Raw genomic sequence first — 19,478 nt, 5'->3', positions numbered from 1 at the left:
AGGTTCAGTTAAACTATCTTAGGAATTGGCTAGAGATTGGCCACTGGGCTACCAATGTATTATTTTGACCTGCAGTCCATTAAGACCAAAGCTTAAACTAGAATTGGCAGGGGCTGCGCGAACGCAGGCCCCCTCAGCAACAAATTATGACGTAAGCTCGACCATTTGGGCCGACCTTAGGCAAGCACCCATCCAAAGTGCAATGGATGTCACAAGCCTAGGCCATGGATCTTCATATCCAAGTTTTCATTGTTGAATGGATTAGTTTATTAAAAAAAATAAAATTGTAGTCTTACCCAACAACAAGAGATAAACACTCTTTAAATTACGAACTATTATAAGTACGGATTACAAAATATAAGTAAAATAATGAATTTACTTAAAATGAAAATCTTCTATATTATTAAGTAAAGGTAGAAGTATCACAAGTTGCCAAGTGGCAGCCTAATGTTAACAACAGTGGTGATGATTGTCTAATTAACAAATTATGCATATTAAAATACACTTTGAGAATAAAAAAAGAAATCGTTACTTTTTTATTTTTTTATTTCGTTACTTTTAGATTCATGTTATTAACACACGATTCAAAGATTAAAGATAAAATATTTTTCACAAAATCATTTTAGGAAAAAGGTTGAATGAATAACTCTCCTTTTTACTTATTTCTAATATAGGTATAATTTTCTTTTCACACTAAATCATTTCAGGAAAAAAAAGAATGACTAATCATCCATTACTCATCTCTAATATATGAATTGTTTTCACAATTTTTATTATATTTGAATATGCCAAAGAAAATTTATGTAAATTAAATGGTTTGTATAAGTAACAAACCTAATTTTTTAAATTTGATACGAGCGCCCATCACTGATATATCTTCACTTTCTATTAATTTGATGAATTTAAGGTTAGAATAGAAAACTTTATGTCTTCTCTTATAGGCGAAGCTAAATAAAGAATTCACTTAAAATGAAAACTTTTTTATATATGAGAGATTGTGTTCACCTCAATCTAAAATTACTTATAAATACCTAATTATTAAAAACAAAAAAATAATACTACTATAGTGCAGGTTTATTTATTACAGAGTACTTTTAGTTTCTTAAAAACTATAAAATTGTTGAACGTGCATTATGTGCTTATATTGTAGTCATGATTTTTTTGGACAATAGAAACAATGTGACAAAATAGATCTGACTAAAGAAAAGTATAGACTATAAATAACTTTAGATTTCAGTACAGTTAAATCGATAAATTACTGTTACTTTTATATAATGTGTGATATGTGTTTGATAAAAATCTTGAGTACTCAACCATTAAAAAACTATTATTTCAGATGTGTGATATGTGTTTGATAAAAATCTTGAGTACTCAACCATTAAAAAACTATTATTTCAGTCTATACAATTTACCGTGTTCTTTTTATAACTCAAAGCAATCCAAACTGAAGATAAAAAATTATATGAATTGTGTTTGGTGGAAAACAAAAATTATTGATGAAGTTCTTGATCGATGATAAACTCGTTAGATTGAGCAAAAATGATGTACCTGACTCACTAAATTTTTTTTGTTAGTTGCTTCTTTAAGTTTTGTACGCCCTTTGAAAAATGTTGGCTCCACCATCAAGGGCGGACCTACAGTTGGTCGAGTGAGTTCATATGAACCCACTTCATTATATATTACATTTTTTACTCTATTTTGCATAAATGTGATGCTTTGCCTTTAGCAGAGAAGAGGGTTCATTTTGTCCACCAACACTTAGGAGTGTACAAAATCGAATCGAAATTCAAATCAAACCGCAAATTGAGTCAAATGAGAAAAAGAACTCGGCTAGTGGTTTGGTTTGATTTGGTTTTGATATCGAAAAAAGAACTTTACTATATATTGAAAAAAGGACTCTCTATATCATGATTTACCTTATTAAAACTATTGTTAGCTTTAGCATAGGTTCAGTTAAAACTATCTTAGCAGTAGTCATATTCAGATCATGATATATGTTCTACCACGCTGGGCTAAAGAGTGGCCACTAGGAAACAAATGTATTATTTAGATCTACAGCCCACCAAAGATTAAACTAGAATTGGCAGGGGCCGCGCGAACGCAGGCCCCCTCAGCAACAAATTACAACGTAGGCTCGACCACTTGGGCCGACCTTAGGCAAGCACCCCTCCAAAGTGCAATGGAGGTCACAAGCCTAAGCCATGGGCCTTCATGATCACCCATTGACTCAGTCCAGGTAAGTATGTCATTTCATCCTACTTGGCCCAATATTATACCTCCTCCTTCCATCTCCATCTTCTCTATTTGTCGATGTGGGATAACTAGATTCTTCTGTATACATATCAAAATTATCATTGTTGAATGGATTAGTTACTAAAAAAACAAAATTGTAGTCTTAGCTAACAATAAGAGATAAACACACTTTAAGTTACGAACTACTATAAGTACGGATTACAAAATATAAGTACTTCATGATTCGTGATCCCAAACAATTATTACTTCCTCTCATGTTTGTAAACTGATTCAATTAAGGCTTGTTGAATTTCATAATGACTTATTTTTTTAACTGATTTATATATGAACGTAGGATTAGAAAGTCTAATGACTTCTTCAAGGTTTTGCACAAACTTGACCTGTATAATTTAAGTCTTTAATTAAAACTACTCTTTTTAACCAAATTTGCATTGCATATTCTTTATATTAACTTGCCATATTGCTAAAGCATCTCTATTAATCCCATGTTTTATTTTAAGGAAATCACATTTCAGAAAGTAAATAGTTTCTGGATAACCAAAAGAAAGTATAAGATATTAATATCATAGATGATAAAGGAAATTAGATATGGTCATCTTTTCTTTTAATTGAGTTGGAAAATCATCACATATACTCATATCATTTTTTTCACGCGTATTTTCATATTTATGTGTCTATTTTTAAAAATCGTGTAAATTTCTCAATTTTTCATGTGTATTAGCTCATGGATCTGGTGCTTAGAGCACCCAAATCATTTTTTCTCAAATTAATTTATTAGCACCTCCGTATTGAGTGGGGAAACAATCACTTATACTCACACAATTTTTTCATGTCCATTTTTGTATCTACAAGCCCTCTTTTAGGAATCACGCAAATTCTTCAATTTTTTGTGTATTAGCCCATGGATTTGACGCCCGGAGTACCCAAGTTTTTTTTTTCTCAAAAACCTTTTGACGACCTCTATGTTGAGTTGGGGAACAATCACGTATCTACTCGCACCAATGAATTTATTCTAAAAGGAATTATGAGGACCTACTTATTGAGTCGGAGAACCCACATGTACACTCACACCATTTTTTCAAGATCATTTCCTTATCTGCAGAATTCCATTTTAGGAATTGCATAAATTTCTCAATTTTTCGTGTGTATTAGCCCATGGATTTGGCTTCAGAAGCACCTAAAAAAGTTTTCTAATAAAACTTTATGAGGACCTCTGCATTAAGTTTGGAAACCATCAGATATACTCACACAAATTTTTTTCACGTCTATTTCATCATCTACAGACCCATTTAAGGATCGCACAAATTTCTCAATTTTTTGTGTATATTAGCTTATGGATCTGGCGCCAGGAGCACCCAATTTTTTTTCTCGAAAAACTTTATGAGGAGCTTAGTATGGAGCTGGAGAAACATCACGCATACTCTCACCGTTTTTTCATGCCCAGCTCTGCATCTACATACCCTTTTTTGGGAATCATATAAATCCCTCAATATTTTGTGTATATTAGCCAATGGATCTAGTGCATGGAGCATCCAATTTTTTTCTTCAAAAAACTTTACGAGGACCTCCGTATTGAGTTGGGGAACAATCACGATACTCACACCATCTTTTCACTCCCATTTCTGCATATACATGCCCTTTTTAAAAATTAAACAAATTTCACTATTTTTAGATTGTATTAGCCCAAAGTTCTAGTTCTCGGAGTACCCAAAATTTTATTATCAAAAAACTTTATGAGGACCTCCTTATTGAGTTGGGGAACCATCACGCATACTCACACTATGTCTTTCTAGACCATTTCCGTATTGACAGGCCGTCTTTTAGAAATTACGCAAATTCCTCAATTTTCATGTATATTAGTCCATGATCTGGCGCCAGGAGCACCTAAATTTTTTTCCTCAAAAGAAATTTATGAGGACTCTGTATTTAGTTAGGTAACCATAATGTACTCTTGCACCATTTTTTCACGCTCATTCTTGCATTTACAGGTCTTTCTTAGAAATCGTACAAATTGCTCAATTTTTCGTCAGTATTAGCCCATGGATCTGGCGCTAGAGCACCTAAAATATTTTTTAAAAAAATAACTTTGAACCTCTATGTTGAGTTGGGAAAAATCACGTATACTCGCACCATTTTTTAAGTTCAGTTCCCCATTTATAGGCCCTAAATATATGAATTGCGCAAATTTCTTAATTTTTCGTGTGTATTAGCCCATGGATCTAGCGCTAGGCGCAGCCAAAAATTTATTTTCAATTTTTTTATGAGGACCTACGTATTGAGTTCGGAATTATTAAATATACTCGCATCATTTTTTTATGCTCATTTTCGCATTTACATGTTTTTTTTTGGAAATCGCGCAAATGCCTCAATTTTTTTTATATATTAGCGCATGGATCTAGCGTCTAGAGCAGCCAAAATAATTTTTCTCTATATAATTTATGAGGACCTCTTTATTTAGTTATGGAACCATCACGTATACTCACACAATTTTTTATGTCCATTTACGCATGTACAACCTCTCTTAAGAATCACACAAATTACTTAATTTTTCACGTGTATTACGCCTAAGGAACCCAAAAAAATTTCTTTAAAAAATATTATGAGGACCTCCGTTATCGACTTGGGGACAATCATGTATAGTCACACTATTTTTTTCACACCCATTTCCGCATCTATACGCCATTTATTAGAAAATAACACAAATTCCTCAATTTTTCCTGTGTATTAGCCCACAGTTCAGGTGCCGAGAGCACCCAAAATTAACTTCAGTAGGACCTCATTATTGAGTAGGGGAACCATCATGTATTCTCGCACCATTTTTCAAGCTCATCTTCGCACATATAGGTATTTTAGGAAATTTCTCTATTTTTCATGTGTATTAGACCACGGATTTGGCTTCCGAAAATGCAAATTAATTTTATTCAAAAAGCTTTATGAAGTCCTTCGTATTGAGTAACCATCATGTATACTCACATCATTTTCATGTCCTTTTCTACATCTAGAGGCCACTCTTTAAAAATCGCGCAAATTCCTCAATTTTTCATGTGTATTAGCCAATGGATCTAGTTTCTGGAGTGCCCAAATATTTTTCTCAAAAAATTTATGATTACTTCCGTATTAAGATGGGGAACAATCAAATATACTCACACCATTTTTTCACATGCATTACTGAATCTACATGCCATTTTTAGGAATCGCGCAAATTTCAAAATTCTCCGTGCGTAGTAGCCCACGGTTTTGGAACCTAGAGCACCCAAAATTTTATTCTGAAAAAACTTTATGAGGACCTCCTTTTTGAGTCGGATAATCATTACATATACTCACACTATTTTTTCAAGTACATTTTCGCATTTATAGGCCCTTTTTTAGAATTGCTCAAATATCTCCATTTTTTCACGTATCCCATAGATTTGGCGCTTGTAGCTCCCAAAAAAATTCTCAAAAATTTTATGAAAACCTTCTAATTGAATTGGGGAACATCACGTATTCACATACCATTTTTTCACGACCATTTTTACATCTACAAGGAATCACGCAAATTTCTCAATTTTTCGTGTGTATTAGCCGATGAACTGGTGCTTGGAGAACCCAAATTAATTTTCTCAATAACCTTATGAAGTCCTCTGTATTGATTTGGAGAGCCATCATCTATACTCACATAATTTCTTTTACGCTCATTTCCGCATCTAGAGACCCTCTTAGTAATCACGCAAATTCCTCAATTTTCGTATGTATTAGCCCATGGATCAAATACTTAGAGCACCCATTTTTTTTTTACAAAAAACTTTATGAGAACCTCCGTATTGATTTGGAGAACCAACACGTATACTCAAACCATTTTTCCTGTCATTTCCGCATCTATAGGCTTTTTTTAGGATTCATGCAAATTCTTCATTTTTTCATGTCATTAGCCGATTGGCGCCCGAAGCGCCCTAATTTTTTATAAAAAACTATTACGAGGACCTCTGTAGTGAGTTGGGGAACCAACACGTATACTCAAATCATTTTTTTCATGCATGTTTCCGCATCTAGAGGCCCCTTAATAGAAATTGTGCAAAGTCCTTAATTTTTCGTGTGCATTAACCTATGGATCTAGTGCGTAGAGCACCCAATTTTTTTTCTCAAAATAACTTTATGAGGATTTCCTTATTGGGTTGGGAAACAATCACATATACTCGCACTTGTATTTCACTCCAATTTCCACATCTTCGGGCCGTTTTTAGGAATCGCCCATAATCCTTAAGTTTTCTTGTGTATTAGCCAACGGATCAACGGCCTGAAGCACCAAAAAACTATTTCTCAAAAATTCTACGAGGACCTCTTTATTAAGTTGGGTAACCATTATGTATACTCACACTATTTTTCAAGCACATTTTTGTATTTACGGATCCCTTGTTAGGAATTGCTCTAATTCCTCAATTTTCGTGTGTATAAGCCATGGATCTGGCGCCCAGAGCACCCTAAATTTTTCTCATAAAACATTATGAGGACCTTCATATTGAATTGGGGAACCATCACATACTCGCACCAGTTTTTTCACGCCCATTTCTAAATTTATAGGCCCTTTTTTAGAAATCGCAAAGATTCCTAAATTTTCCTATGTATAAGCCCATTGACTGGCGCCCAAAGCACCTAAATTTTTCTTACTCAAAAAAAATTGTGAGGACCTCTGTATTGATTTGAGGAACCATCAATTATACTCACACCATTTTCCCCGCCAGTTTCTTCATCTACAGGCCCATTTTTAGAATCACACAAATTTCTCAACTTTTCTTATGCATTAGCCCGTGTACCTGACACCCAAAACACCCAAATTCTTTTTATAAAAAAATATTATAAATACATTAGTATTGAGTTTTAGAAACATCAGATACGTATACTCACACCATTTATTTCACGCACATTTCCGTATCTAGAGGCATGCAAATAATCAAACTTTGATGTGTATAGTTCACAGATCTGGCGCCTAGAGCACCCAGAATTTTTTCTTAAAAAATATTATGAGGACCTCTTTATTGAGTTGGGAAACATTCATGTATACTCACACCATTTTTTAATGTCCATTTCCTCAATTACTGGCCTCTTTTTTAATAATTGCATAAATTCCTCAATTTTCTATTTTTATTAGTCGATGGATCTGGCGCCCAGAGCACCCAAACTTTTTTTTTTCCAAAAAACATTATGAGAACCTCCGTATTGAGTTGGTGAACCATCACGTATAATCAGATAAATTTTTCACGCCCACTTCTGCATCTACAAGCCCTTTATTCGAAATCGCGCAAATTCTTTAATTTTTTGTGTATATAAGCAATGGATCTGGCGCCAGGAACTCCAATATTTTATTCTCAAATAACTTTATCAGGTACTCTGTGTTGAGTTTATGAACCATCAGGTATATTTACACAACTTTTTTCATGCCCATTTCTGCATTTGATGGACCTTTTTTTGGAATCGCACAAATTTCTTAATTTTTTTTGTGTATTAGCTCATGGATCTAGCGTCTGAAGCACCCAATTTTTTTCTCGAATTTTTTATGAGGACGTATGTATTGAGTTGGGGCACCATCCCGTATACACACACCAATTATTTTCACGTTCATTTACGCATTTAAAGGACCTTTTTTGGAATCACACAAATTTCTATATTTTTTCGTGTGTATTAGCCCATTGATTTGGCGCCTAAAGCACTTAAATAATTTTTCCTCAAAAACCTTTATAAGGAATTCCGTATTAAGTTGGGGAACCTTCACGTATATTGAAACCATTTTTTACACCTATTTTAGCATTTAGAGACCCCTTTGTAGGAATGTGCAAATTACTCAATGTTTTGTGTGTATTAGCCCATGGAATTGGGATCCAAAGACTCGTTTTTTTCTCAAAGAAATTTATGAGGACTTTCGTATTAAGTTGGGGAACCATCATGTATATTCACACTTTTTTTCACTCTTATTTTCGCATTTACATTCCATTCTTAGGAATTGCGTAAATCTCGTATGTATTAGCCCATGGATATGGTGCCCGGAGCACCCAAATTTTCCTTTCAAAAAATTAATAAGGACCTCTATGTAGAGTTAGGGAACCATCATGTATACTCATATCATTTTTTTTCATGTCCATTTCCTTATCTACATGCCCTTTTTGAGGAATCATGCAAATTCCTTAATTTTTCATGTGTATTAATCAGCCGAAAAATCTAGCGCCCGAAGCACCCCCAAAAAATTTCTCAAAAAAACCTTTTTGAGGATCTTTGTTTTGAGTTGGGGAACCATCAAGTATACTCACACCATTTTTTAATCTACTTTCCTTTTTTTAGGAATTGGGCAAATTCCTTAATTTTCTGTGTGTATTAGTCATGGATCAAGTGCTCGGAGAACCAAAATATTTTTCTCAATAAAATTTATGAGGACCTCTGTATTGATTTGGGGAATTATCACGTATAGTCACACCATTTCACGTCCATCTTCTTATCTAGAGTCACTGTTTAGGAATCACACAAATTCCTCAAATTTTCGTTGCTATTTAAGCCATGGATTTGGTGCCCTGGAGCACCTTAACTTTTTTTGTCAAAAAAATTTATGAGGACCTCTATATTGAGTTGGAGAACCATCACATATACTCATATCTTTTTTCATACTCATTTCTGCATCTAGAGGCCTTTATTATGAATAGCGCAAATTTCTCAAATTTTCGTATGTAATGCCTATAGATCTGGCGCCCGTAGCACCCTAAATTTATTCTAAAAGTACTTTATGATGATCTCTATATAGAGTTGGGAAACAATCATGTATACTCATACCATTTTTCACGCTCATTTCCGCATATACAAGCCCTTTTTAGGAATCTCTCAAATTCCTCAATTTTTCATGTGTATTTACCCATGAATTTTGCGCTCGGAGCACCCGATTATTTTCTCAAAAAACTTTAGGAGGACCTCTATTTTGAGTTGTCCAACTATCATTTACACTCACACCATTTTTCACGGCCCTTACCGCATCCAGATGCTTTTGTTAGGATTCGTTCAAATTCATCAATTGATTGTGTGCATTAGCCCATGAATTTGACGCTGATAGCACCCAAAAGATTTTTCTCAAATACTCTATGCGTACCTCCATTTTGAGTTGGAGAACCATCAAGTATACTCCCATTTCCACATCTACATTTTTTTTTTTATGGAATTACGCAAATTCCTCAATTTTTCGTGTGTATTAGCCCATAGATATGGTGCGCGGAGCACCCTGAATGCTGTTTCTCTAAAATCATTATGAGGACCTCTGTATTAAGCTTCAGAACCAAAATGTATACTTACACCATTTTTTCACGCCCTCATTTCTGCATCTACAAGCCCTTTTTTGAAATTGCGCAAATTAGTCAAGTTTTCCTGTGTATTAGCCTATGGTTCTTGTCTTCGGAGTACCTAAATTTTGTTTTCTCAAAAAACTTTATGATTACCTCCATATTGAGTTTTGGGAACCATTACGTATTATCGCACCATTTTATTCACGCGAATTTCCGCATCTAGAGGCCATTTTTTAAAAATCGCGTAAAATTCCTCAATTTTTCGTGTGTATTAGCAAAAAGTCAACCGACCGGATCACCTCAAATATCTTTATCAAAATTTCTTATAAGGAACTCCCTATTGAGTTTGGAAACCATCACGTATACTCACACCATTTTTTTCACGTCGTTTCTCCATCTATATGCCCTTTTGTAAGAATCTTGCAAATTCCTCAATTTTTCATGTGCATTAGACCACGGATCAGGCACCCGAAGCACCTTAAATATTTTACTCAAAAAACTTTATGAGACCTACTTAGTGAGTTGAGGAACTATCAGGTATACTCACACCATCTTTTTTCATGCCCATTTCCGTATCTAGAGACAGTTTTTTAGGAATCATACAATTTCCTAAATTTTTCGTGTGTAATAGCCCATGGGTTTGGTGCCCGATACACCATATATTTTTTTCTCAAAATATTTTATGATGACTCCGAATTGAGTTGGGAAACCATCACATATACTCACACCATTTTTTCAAACCCATTTGCACATTTACATGCTCTTTTTAGGAATCACGTAAATTTCTCAGTTTTTGTGTGCACTAACCATTGATTTGGCGCCCAGAGCACCCAAATTTGTTTCTCAAAAAACTTTATCAGGACCTACGTAGTGAGTTGATAACCATTACGTATATCCACACTATTTTTTCAACCCCATCTTCGCATTTGCTAGACCTCTTTTTGGAATTGCACAAATTCCTTATTTTTTCGTGTGTATTAAGATTTCGCACGGACTGCTTGATTCCTTATTCAGATTCCAAACTGTTATCAAGAGGTCGTATCTTTCCTTTTTTCCTGAGGCTGTAAGGCGGGTCGTCCCTTTTCATTTTGAACATCGTGAGCAAGTAAGTCGTGGTGTACTTCTTCCCCACCTCAGGATAAAAATCTTCTTAACCGTTTCGAACTTCGAGTGCTTTCAAAGATTAGGGTTGGTGGGGACTTACACCCGAATTTATTGGAATTCATTCAATGTGTAGACAGATCAGGGTCTATTAGCTCATGGATTATGCGTCCAGAGCATCCAAAAATTTTTCGTCAAAATTTTTTAGGACCTACGTATTTAATTAGGAAACATTATTGTATATTCACACCGTTTTCACACCCGTTTGCGCATTTACATGACCTTTTTTTGGAATCACGCAAATTCCTAAAATTTTCGTGTGTATTAATTAGTCCAAAAATCAAGCGCTCGTAGCACCCAAAATTTATTTTCAAAAAAACTTATGAGGACCTTTATACTGTGTTGGGGAACAATCATGTATACTCATATCATTTTTATCACACCAATTTCCATATCTATATGCCCTTTTTAAAGAATTGCGCAAATTTCTCAATTTTCCGTGTGTATTAGCCTATAGATTTGGTGCCAGGAGCATCATAAATATTTTTCTCAAAAATTTTTATAAGGACATCCGTATTGAGTTGAGAACAATCATGTATACTCACAACATTTTCAATGTCCATTTTCGCATCTACAGACCCTATATTAGGAATCACGCAAATTCCTCAAGCTTTAATATGTATTAGCCTATGAATTTGACGACCCTAGAACCTATTTTTTTCTCAAAAAAAATTATGAGTACCTCTGTATTGAGTTGGCGAACCATCACATATTCTCACACCATTTTTTCAAGCCTATTTCCAAATCTAGACAGTCTTTTTTAGAAATAACGCAAATTTCTCAATTTTTTGTGTGTAACCCAAGATTCAACCACCCGGAGCACCCCTAATTTTTTTCTCAATAAACATTATGAGGAGCTGAGGACCTCTGTATTGAGTTCAGAGACTATCACGTATATTCACACCATTCTTCCACGCCAATTTCCACATATACATGCCTTGTTTAGGAATCGCGCAAATTCATAAATTTTTTGTATGTATTAGCTCATGGATATCGCGTCCGGAGAACCTAAAACATTTTTCTCACAAAACCTTATGGGAACCTTCGTATTGAGTTTTGGAACCATCACGTATACTCACACCATTTTTTTTACGTTGTCTCTCCATCTACATGCCCTTTTGTAGAAATCTTTCTAATTCCTCAGTTTTTCATGTGCATTAGACCACGAATCAGGAAACCGAAGCACGAAAAATATTTTTCTCAAAAAAGATTTATGGGGACCTCTGTATTGATTTGGGAAACCATTAGTTATACTCACACCATTCTTTTCATGCCCATTTCCGTATCTAGAGGCTTTTTTAAGGAATCACACAAATTCCTAAATTTTTCATGTGTAATAGCCCATGGTTTAGTGACCAACACACCCTATATTTTTTTCTCAAAATATTTTATAATAACTCCATATTGAGTTGGGAAACCATCATATATACTCATACCATTTTTTTCAAATTCATTTCCACAATTACATGCCTTTTTTAGGATTCACGCAATTCCTCAGTTTGTGTGTACTAGCAATTTATCTGGCGGCCAGAGCACCGAAATTTTTTTCTCAAAAAACTTTATCAAGACCTATGTATTGAGTTTGAGAACTATAACGTATATCCATACCATTTTTAAAGCCTATTTTCGCATTTGCTAGACCTCTTTTGGAATCGCGCAAATTCCTTAATTTTTTGTGTGTATTAGCTCATAGATCTGGCATCCGGAGCACCCAAAATTTTTTACTCAATTTTTTTAGGACTTCCATATTGAATTAGGGTACAATATTGTATACTCATACCATTTTTTCACATCCATTTCCATTTTTGCAATAGTAATCGCGCAAATTCCTTAATTTTTTGTGTGTTTTTAGTTAGCCCAAAAATCTGGCGCATGTAGCACCCAAAATTTATTTTCAAAAAAACTTATGAGGACCTCTATTTTGAGGTGGGAAAAATCACGTATACTGACATCTTTTTTATCACGCCAATTTTCATTTCTATATGCCCTTCTTTAAGAATTGTGCAAATCCCTCAATTTTTCGTGTATACTCACAATATGTTTTAATGTCTATTTTTGCATCTACAGACCCTATTTTAGGAATCTCACAAATTCCTTAATTTTTAGTATGTACTAGCTTATAGATTTGGCGACCCTATCACCTAATTCTTTTTCTCAAAAAAATTATTTTTCACACCATTTTTTCACGCCTGTTTCCAAATCTAGACGCTCTTTTTTAGAAATGACAATAATTCCTCAGTTGTTTATGTGTAGTCCATGATTCAACCGCCCGAAGCACCCCTAATTTTTTTTCTCAATAAACATTATGAGGAGTTGAGGACTTCTATATCGAGTTCTGAAACTATATGTATATTCACACCATTCTATCACGCCAATTTCCACATCTACATGCCCTTTTTAGGAATGGCGCAAATTCATAAATTTTTTGTATGTATTATAGCAACGGGAGCACCTAAAACATTTTTCTCACAAAACTTTATGAGAACCTTTGTATTGAGTTGTGGAATCATCACGTATACTCACACCATTTTTTTCTGGTCGTTTCTCCATCTACCTGCCCTTTAGTAGGAATCTTTCTAATTCCTCAAGATTTCTTGTGCATTAGACCACAGATCAGGCAACCAAAGGACCAAAAATATTTTTCTCAAAAACCTTTATGGGGACCTCCGTATCGAGTTGGTAAACCATTAGATATACTCACATCATTCTTTTTATGATCATTTCCGTATCTAGAGGTTGTTTTAAGGAATCGCGCAAATTCCTAAATTTTTCATGTTTAATAGCCCATAGTTTGGTGCCCGACGCACCCTATATTTTTTTCTCAAAATATTTCATGATGACTCCGTATTGAGTTGGGAAACCATCATATATACTCACATCATTTTTTTTCAAATCCATTTCCACAATTACCGGACCTTTTTAGCATCGCGCAAATTCCTCGGTTTTTGTGTGTACTAGCCATTGATCTGGAGCCTGGAGCACCAAAATTTGTTTCTGAAAACACTTTATCAAGACATACGTATTGAGTTTGGGAACTATCACGTATATACATACCTTTTTTCAAGCCTATTCTCGCATTTGCTAGACCTCTTCTTGGAATTGCACAAATTCCTTAATTTTTTTGTGTGTATTAGCTTATAAATCTGGAATTCAGAGCACCCAAAATTTTATCCTCAATTTTTTTTGAGGACCTCCGTATTGAATTAGGTAACAAGATTGTAAACTCACACCATATTTTCACATATATTTCCGCATTCACAATAGTATGGCGCAAATTCCTTAATTTTTCGTATGTATTAATTAGCCCATGGAGCATGTAACACCCAAAATTTATTTTCAAAAAAACTTATGAGGAGCTCTATATTGAGTTGGGGAACAATCACGTATACTCACATCATTTTTATCACGCTAAATTTCATATCTATATGCCTTTTTTAAGAATTGCGCAAATCCCTCAATTTTTCGTGTATACTCACAACATTTTTAATGTCTATTTTCGCATCTACAGACCCTATTTTAGGAATCACGCAAATTCCTCAATTTTTAGTGTGTATTAGCCTATGGAATTGGCGACCCTATCACCTAATTCTTTTTCTCAAAAAAATTATGAGAACCTCTGTATTGAGTTGGCGAACCATCACGTATTTTCACACATTTTTTTTGCCTATTTCCGCATCTAGACGCTTTTATTTTAGAAATGGCGCAAATTCCTCAATCTTTTTGTGTGTATTAACTTATGATTCAACTGCCCGGAGCACCCCTAATTTTCTTATAAATAACCATTATGAGGAGTTGAGGACCTCTATATTGAGTTCGGAAACCATCACGTATATTCACACCATTTTTTAATGAAAATTTCCACATCTACAGGCCGTTTTTAGGAACTGCACATATATTTTTTTGTATGTATTAGCTCATGGATATGGAGATTGGAGCACCCAAACATTTTTCTCACAAAACTTTATGAGAACCTTTGTATTGAGTTGGTGAACTATCATGTATACTCATACCATTTTTCACGCACATTTCATTATTTACATGTCATTTTTGTTTTAATTGTTCAAATTCCTTAATCTTTCGTGTTTATTAGTCCATGGATCTAGCTTTCTAAGGACCTAAACTTTTTTCTCAAAAAACTTTATAAGGACCTTTGTATTAAGTTGGGTAATCATCATGTATACGCATACCATTTATTTTACGCCTATTTTTGCATCTACAGATCTTTTTTAAAGAGTCAGACAAATTGTTCAATTTTTTGTGAGTTTTAGCCCATGTATCAACCGACTCGAGCACCCTAAATTTATTCTCAAAAAATATTTTGAGTTGGGGAAACATCGTTATATTCACACCATTTGATACACCCATTTCGGCATATATCAACCCTCTTTTAGAAATCATACAATTCCTCAAGCTTTTGTATGTATTTGTCCATGTATCTGGCGCCTGGAGTACCCAAAACTTTTTTCTTAAAGATATTTATGAGGACCTCCATATTGAGTTGGAGAACATCACATATACGCACACTAGTTTTTCACGCCATTTCCTTGTTCACATGCCCTTTTTATATAAATCACGTAGATTGCCCAATTTTTCATATGTATTAGCCCATGAATCTGGCGTCTTAAGAACCCAATTCTTTTCTCAAAATACTTTATGAGGACCTCCGTATTATGTTGGCGAACCATCACGTACACACAAACTATTTTTTCATGCCCATTTTCGTATCTACAGGGCTTTTATAGAAATCGCGTAAATTTTTCAAATTTCGTGTGTATTTAGCACATGGATGTGGCGCTCGGAGCACTCAAAAGATTTTCTCAAAAAAATGTTCTTGTATGTCAATCACTAACTCTGCTGTAGACCTTCAATCAGAAATCAGGCATAAGTTCTTCAAAAAGTTAGTTAGCTATTTTGTTCAAGTAAGTCAGAATGATATCCATCGATCGACAAGAGAGTTAAGAGGGAAATTTTAGCTTGTTGCTGCGTGCAGATTCAACAGAACCCATTGCTAATATTTATATTTAGATATATAGAATTAGGTGCACGGAAAAAATAGATAGTTTGGACTATGTATTTTCTTCTTCTTTTTCTTTTCCTCAAGTATTTCATTCATGGCGAGGTAAAAGTCGTCACGTTTTTCACTAGAGACCGTAAACGGAGGTCATTAAGAATGGTTTCATAGACTTCAAATAAAAATCTTCAAACCATCACCATCACCAAGGATTTTATTTCTACAATTAAAAAGTCTCCTGACCTGAATGACAGCAATCAGACACTAAACAACAGAGCACAAGTTCATAATGTCATAAGTTGTAGCAAATTTTAAAAAGAAATTTAAACTATTATATTTGATCTGACAAGCAACTTTATCTTCAAACTGCTAAGCACCAGCTACAGTTAATATACATGATCAGAGAAACACGCTTGCAGCATGATGTCGCTCTCCAAACATGGCAAGTCCTACACAAAAGTATAGTTCCACAATTTAGTAACTTTGTATAACCGTATGTTATGGTCATCGATAATAAAAGGGTCAAGCGCACCAAAGGTTTGTACCTGTAAATACACATAGTTTCAACAATCCCCTCCAGCTGACGTCACACCAGGATTGCGAGCAAATTGCAGCATTAAGTTGCCTGAATCATGCTCATCAAGGTCGAATTTATAACCTGCAAGATTTGATTAGTTTTACTACACCATTATCCCAACAAATTTCTCTTTCCTAGATCGATGTACACTAGCAAATTGTCCGACAATTTTCTGTCAAGCATTCATGAAATGTCCTTCAACTTGTACGAAAATTTTAGAATATTCACACAACATTGATTTTGTTTAGTACTCTGATTAATTATAAATTGAGCATTCATAATTATGAGGTAGAAAAAAGAGAGTGTGAAGCTCACCTTGTAAGGCATCCATTGCAGCAGCTGCATCAAGCGGACTCACAAAATCAACAAAGCAATGAATCAAGGTATTGACTCCAGGCTGCATATAAGTTGATAATCAGTAGACAGAATTTTTAATTAGTAGATGATGATGTGAAACGTATATATTCTTACATATATTGATGGTTCTGGTACGAGCCTAACTTCTTTGTAACCTCCAAAATGGCGGAATATGTCTGCAAAAACTGAAGTAAAGGGAAAAACTAGAATGGGCCATAAATAAAACAATAAGCTAATTTCCACACAAGAAAAGGATACGTGCCACCTCTCTTGTTGTACAGTCCTCAGGCAAACCCTCTACATACAATGTACTGCTAGCATTTGGAGGAAGCATATCTTCTGGAGCTTCTAAAAAGGGGAAAATCAGCACAAACAAATATCATTTAGCACTGAAACCAAACAAGAAAAGAATAGTAAAATTAAGTGCAACAAATATTAGCATCAACCTAAGATAACCAAATTAGGTTTTGTATGTGTCTATACACCCTGGAAAAACCCCTAGATCCACCCTTGGATTGCTAAAGTCTCTATTTTAATACTGATTTTTCTTGTATTTTGAAGAATTTTGTGATACATATATTAGCATTTAAATTGAAGATTTGCTTATATGTATTGTCATTGTACAAGGTCTATTTTAGTCTTTCTTTAAAGTGTGTGCTAGTCTTTCTTTCTTTATAAAGTATGCTCCACTTTGGGGAAGCAAACACTTTGCTTCACTCAAAGTGAAGCAAGACATTGTTGATCTTTTTTTTCGCTTCATGCTCCCTTCAACACTAGTTCTAACTACCTAGCCCTAATTTGAACTGTCTTGGACTATCGTCTTTTATCATTATCTGCCCATTATGATCGAAATCATTTCCTAGCTATCTTGCAGAACATCAGGGGCTGATGTGAATTGTTTATGATGCAGGAATTCCTCTTTTTAGCTAGTTTTACACTGACTATCAGCCTCAATGAGATACTATAGATTTACCACTACAAAATAAGGCCTTACACCAAAAGGTTCATCTAATGTATAAAAGCTACAAAAATAGCTCTAATATTGAGCCCCGAAAAATTGATTTGCCCTATTCACGCGGACTACAAACATATACTACAACTTTTATTTTTATTTCCTCCACTTACTTCAGTAATAGCAAAGACTTTCTTGATAAGTATACAAGACATTCTTGGTGAGTATTCTCGATTCCTATCATAACTATATTACACCAACCACAGCAAAAAGCATACAAATTAAGTTTTTAATTGAAAAGGCAAATAACAAACTCTATTTTCGACAAGCCATAAAATTTAATTTTTGACTGATTTAATAAACCCCAGTATGTACAACTCATAAGAATTAAGTTTCTGACTAAAAAAGTATATGAATAAATCCCAGTTTCTACAAGTCATAAAAAGTAAATTCTTAACTAAAAAATAAATGTAAAAACCCTAATTTCTACAGATCCACCCTATTGAGCAAAAAATATGTTGAAATCTTAAATCGTCTCTTCTTTCTCGATAGGATTTTAAAAGATACAACGTTGATTTGATACCATATTCGTTGAGAGGGATTTCCGCGAAGACGGGAGTAAGATCCGGCGACATCACTTCCAGCTGCACAGTGTTGGTGTCCTTCCGGTAAGCACCCACCGCCATATGTTAGTCCACCGGAGAGAAGATGAGTTTCCACTAAAATTGAAAGAGAAAGGAAAAGGGCAAGAGTATTTGGTTGGACGTAGTTCAGAATCGATGTAATTGAGGAGTGCTCATTATTTAAGGAAAGACAAAAAATTGCATTGTAAAGAAAGATCCGCCCAAGTACAATGATGAATTTACTTAAAATGAAAATCTTCTATATTAAGTAAGGGTAGAAGTATCACATGTTGCCAAGTGGAAGCCTAATGTTAAAAGAATTGGCGATGATTGTCTAATTAAAAAATTATGCATATTTAGATATACTTTGTAAATAGAAAAAAATTCTTTATTTTTTTACTTTTTTATTTCATATTATTACTTTTAGCTTAATGTTATTAACATGCGATTCAAAGATTAAAAATTAAATAATTTCACAAAATCATTTTATNTTTCTATTTACACTAATCATTTCAGGAAAAAGAATGACTAACCATCCATTACTCATCTCTAATATATGAATTGTTTTCACTATTTTTATTATATTTGAATATGCCAAAGAAAATTTATGTAAATTAAATGGTCTGTAAATGTAACAAACCTAAATTTTTAAATAAGTCAATTCCTAGCAAAAAAATTCTTTTGTTGACTATTCATATATTAGTTGCGATAGAGATTCTATGAACAAATATTTTTAAAAATTGTTTTTGATTACACTAGTTTAATAATAGTTCTTCTATTTTTGGAAGATGATAAACTTATTTGAAGAACCTATGGATGAGATATATAAAAATTAGCTAAAGCTTATTATTCATTTGTCATAAACTATTAAAATACATAAATTATGGGTCAATAGTTAGTTAAATAGCAATTTTCACTAGATTATATTATTTCACAATGCAAATTATGTAACCAACCACCATATTACGTGACAAAGAGAAAAATATACGAGCACCCACCAGTGATATACCTTCACTTTCTATAAATTTAATGAATTTAAGGAGAGAATAGAAAACTTAATGTCTTCTCTTATAGGCGAAGCTAAATAAAGAATTCACTTAAAATGAAAACTTGTTTATATATGAGAGATTTAATTTGTTCAACTCAATCTAAAATTACTTATAAATAACTAATTATTAAAAACACAAAAAAAATACTCCTATGGTGCAAGGTTTATTTATTAAAAAGTACTTTTAGGTTCTTAGAAACT

The 19,478-nt window shown here is 33.9% G+C and overlaps 1 protein-coding gene, 1 non-coding gene and 1 pseudogene across 2 annotated transcripts; all 3 read right to left on the bottom strand.

Annotated features, from left to right (window-relative positions):
- Nucleotides 1–106: 106 nt before the first annotated feature.
- On the bottom strand, nucleotides 107–250 carry LOC114077719 (annotated as a pseudogene).
- A 1,833-nt stretch (nucleotides 251–2,083) lies between these two features.
- LOC114077709 lies at nucleotides 2,084–2,244 on the bottom strand. The gene has a single exon (XR_003579082.1). It is a non-coding gene; the product is annotated as a U1 spliceosomal RNA (small nuclear RNA).
- A 13,754-nt stretch (nucleotides 2,245–15,998) lies between these two features.
- On the bottom strand, nucleotides 15,999–18,394 carry LOC107022889 (RNA-binding protein 1-like). Its single transcript, XM_015223466.2, has 6 exons — nucleotides 18,190–18,394; nucleotides 16,913–17,002; nucleotides 16,769–16,830; nucleotides 16,613–16,694; nucleotides 16,266–16,378; nucleotides 15,999–16,169 (listed from the first exon to the last, which is right to left on the bottom strand). Exons 1-5 carry the CDS (start codon nucleotides 18,290–18,292, stop codon nucleotides 16,284–16,286), a joined length of 432 nt encoding a protein of 143 aa, XP_015078952.1. The 5' UTR covers nucleotides 18,293–18,394; the 3' UTR covers nucleotides 15,999–16,169; nucleotides 16,266–16,283.
- Between the last annotated feature and the right edge of the window lie 1,084 nt (nucleotides 18,395–19,478).

The sequence above is a fragment of the Solanum pennellii genome, chromosome 6, assembly GCF_001406875.1.
Source record: "Solanum pennellii chromosome 6, SPENNV200".
In the NCBI taxonomy this organism is placed as follows: Eukaryota; Viridiplantae; Streptophyta; class Magnoliopsida; order Solanales; family Solanaceae; genus Solanum; species Solanum pennellii.
Note: the sequence above shows the minus strand (reverse complement) of the source record. Positions and strands in the feature narration are given on the sequence as shown.